Raw genomic sequence first — 3,465 nt, 5'->3', positions numbered from 1 at the left:
TTATCTGACCCTGTCAGGTAAATTGTCTGTCAGATACAGTTTCTCTATTTGCCATGTAAAAGTGATGTCATTGGGTATCTGCCTTTCTCCTTCTGGCTTATTTTCCCAAAGCCTAATCCCGCCCAGTTCCAGTGATGACATGAGTTTATCTGGTTTGGTTGCTGTCTAGCACCTATTCCACACGCTCTCCTTTAATGCCCAGTTTCCCAGCTGTGCTGAGGTGTGGGCCTGAGCTACACCCCATGGGATGGGGGAGAAATTTTGACTACCCCTGCCCTACCTGACCTATGAAAACCAATTTGCTCTTTTCCTTGTTTGTTGCTTTTTTTTTTTTTTTTATCATGTGAAGAGAGGAACCCTGGTGACACTGGAAGCCACATGTTGATGATATCAAAGCCCAGACCAGTCTGGTAAAGGAAAAAACTGGTGCCAACCATTGCACTCTTGCTACGATATGAACAAAAAAGCGGTCTCTTGAGCTTGACCCATCATACCTTCCTGTCGCTCACCTGTAGTAGTAGCACTTACTCTACCCAAACAATCACTTAGATTCAATGAAGAAATACACACCATTGGTTTTTTTCAATGCCTCCACCAGACACAAGGCTTCCTCTTGAATTCTGTCTTCAGTAGTCCTCTTCCCTACCCCCATATTCCGCAAAACCATGAGGGAGAAATGCCGGGTTTGCTTCCATGTCTCTCCATTGCTGAAAACAATTCCTGTCAGCAACAAAACAGAGCGGAATCATCTCCAGTATCATGAATTCTGCCCTGGAGTCTCTATCTCAGAAAATGGTAATAATAACACTTTAGTGGGGATGTAAATAGGGGCCTGGTAGCCTAGGAAATAACTCCACTTCTTCTTCCCTCCTCACCCCCCACTTCATCTGCTTCCTTTTCCTGCCTCAGGCTAATATCTTTCTATCAACATTCTTGGCTTTACATAATCATCCACTAGCTTCCCCACCTCAGTACAACACTGGGCACCAACAATTTTGTCCCCATTTTACTGATGCTGAAGATCAGGGAGGCAAAACGATGGCTTTAAGCTCACACAGCCCTTAAAGCTTGTGGAGTGTAAGTCATAGGTTACAGTGACAGTGCTGACCTTGATGCGTTCTATGTGAATTTTAGATGAAACAACAAAAGGAGTCATTCTCGAAGGAATAGACTGCAAGTGCATTGGGAGGAAGCTCATGAGAACCCCTTCCTCTGGTAATGGATATAGCCACAGCCCTGGTCATTTTAACATTTCCCCATGTATTTGTTAAATGGCTGCTATGAAAGATGGCCTTAGCACCAAGCAAAATGAACATCAGGCTCACAGAGCCAAGGCAAGACCAAGAAAAAATAAATAATGCACACAGGAAACTTATCTATGCAGTTCTTACAGAACAATGTAGGGGAGGAAGTGATGCCATTTTGGGTCTTATCTCCTTTTGTCTGAACCCAGTGGCACATCTGTGGACCAGATGGTTCCAAAACCAAATGGAAGATGATCTAATGCTTACTTTATAAGAACTATTTCTAATATCATTTCTAAGCCACACATGATCCTCCTGTTAGAATGTATTTGTGCATTCTTCTTTGTATTCTAGTACATTGAAAGACTTCTTAGGCTCTTTTAGGAGATTGAAGGCAAGGTTGGAAATACTCCAAACCTATGTTGACCCCATACATAGTAGACAAGCTTCCTAAAGTAGTCTTTTGGAAACCATGACTCAGGCCAAAAAGAAAATACTGATTGAATAGGATAAATCAGTCCTTTTCCTCCCTCTTTTTTTCCTTTTTATCTCAACTAAGCACAATTTGGAAATTAATATGGCTTAGTCACAAGTTCATAGACCATTAGTTGTTGCATTTAACATTTCACAGACACTGGGTCACTGGGTCATAATTTTAAATATGGATTAACCATAGAAAACTACTAGAATTATGATATTTTTCATACATTTCCTTAAATACTTTTCATCTCTCAATATCTTAGTCAAGTTGAAGCCTTTACAACTTACATGCCCATATCCATCCCCCCAAATAGAAATGTACCTGATCCTTTCAGGGCTTTGTCAAACAAGGGTATATGCCCTCTGCCAGAAAACACCTCCCCATTCTCAATCAGAGCCTCCTTGATCACTTCATACCCGTACAACACCACGGTAGGCTTCATGCCAAAATGCAGAGTGAACACAGGGCCATATTCTTCTGCAAACTAGAAAAAAGAGAAAAGAGAGAAAACAACATTGAGATTTTTAAAAGTAAAAAAGTAAATCAGTGATGTAATTATTTTTAATTTTACTGAAGGAACTTTTTAGGATTTTCTTTATTTTTGTGTAGAAGAAATGGGGTGTAGGCCAGAGGTGCCGGGGCAGTGAGAGGATTCACCAGAGAGAGTGGGGAGCAGAATAGGCAGATTGGCTGAAATACAGTGAGTGGGGCAGATGAGACAGGAGAGGTCTGCTGTGCCATGCGGGTCAGCTCCCTGAGCAGGGCTGGAACTCAGGTCCTAGTGGTGATAGTCCTGAGACTTAACCCCTAGGCCACCAGGGCAACCATGAAGAAGCACATTAATGTTCATCTCCCACTGTAGAGGATGTCAAGTTCTAGATTGAGTAAGCTAATGAGAAATCACATTAGTTTAATGGTAATTGGCATTATATTTGTTATATTGCTATTATCATAGTTAGCCTTTATTCAGCTCCTATTGTGTGACAGCTATGTTATAGACTTTATTCATATTGTTTTATTAACCTTTTTTGATTAACTTATAATTGTACCAAGTTTCTCTTCTTATAATTACAGTTAGTGATTTATTTCTCTGCCTGGAAGGGCATTTGCTCCATCTTGCCACACATGTAAGCCAATGATCATCCCTCCTTTTCCTTTCTCTCCTTTTTAGCACCAGAGATATCTAAGGTTTATTTAAGTGTTATTGATTTGCCACAAGTTTACATAACTGTGCAGAGACTGCTAACGTAATGGCCTATTCACAGATGTTCTCCATTTTTCCTGGGGACTAGGTTATTGAGTTTCCACGAACTGATTTTAGCAAAAGTGCTATGTGCAATCCTGCACTGTTGCATAAGTGGTAATTGCATGCCCTCATGTCTGCCCTACATTTCTGCCCTGCATGAGGGAACTGACCCCACGGTGAACAAGCAGATGAGAACAAGTGCCCAGGAGCACAAGATGACAAACTATAAGTTGGGGAGAAACTGGTTCTCTGAGTCCCACCGTGGAGACAGGAAGCAGCCGACCACCACTCCCTCTCGGTAGTCACAGGTGATAGAATTAAACTCCAGGCTTTCTCAGCCATCCTTCTGTTGGGTTTTCTGTCATGGTTATTTATTCGATATACTTTAAATGTATAAGATTTACAGTCTTTCAGCTTCCCCAATGTTTGATTCTTCTGCTGCTTTACAATTTTTTCTCCAAAAAGCAATCAGGGGGTCCTCCCTAGTGGTGCAG

General features: G+C 41.5%; 1 protein-coding gene across 2 annotated transcripts in view; it reads right to left on the bottom strand.

Annotated features, from left to right (window-relative positions):
* The window catches only part of LOC101627694 (cytochrome P450 2C21-like), a 19,378-nt gene that overhangs the window by 13,090 nt on the left and 2,823 nt on the right, over positions 1-3,465 (bottom strand). Inside the window, exons 2-3 of one of the 2 annotated variants that reach the window (XM_004680599.1) lie at positions 2,047-2,209; positions 571-720 (exon numbers count right to left, since the gene is read on the bottom strand). In XM_004680599.1, coding sequence (XP_004680656.1) covers positions 571-720; positions 2,047-2,209 — 313 coding nt within the window. The remainder of the gene's footprint in view (positions 1-570; positions 721-2,046; positions 2,210-3,465) is intronic. The other variant, XM_004680600.1, reaches the window with a different exon arrangement.

The sequence above is a fragment of the Condylura cristata genome, unplaced genomic scaffold, assembly GCF_000260355.1.
Source record: "Condylura cristata isolate star-nosed mole 26May11 unplaced genomic scaffold, ConCri1.0 scaffold00011, whole genome shotgun sequence".
Taxonomy (NCBI): Eukaryota; Metazoa; Chordata; class Mammalia; order Eulipotyphla; family Talpidae; genus Condylura; species Condylura cristata.
Note: the sequence above shows the minus strand (reverse complement) of the source record. Positions and strands in the feature narration are given on the sequence as shown.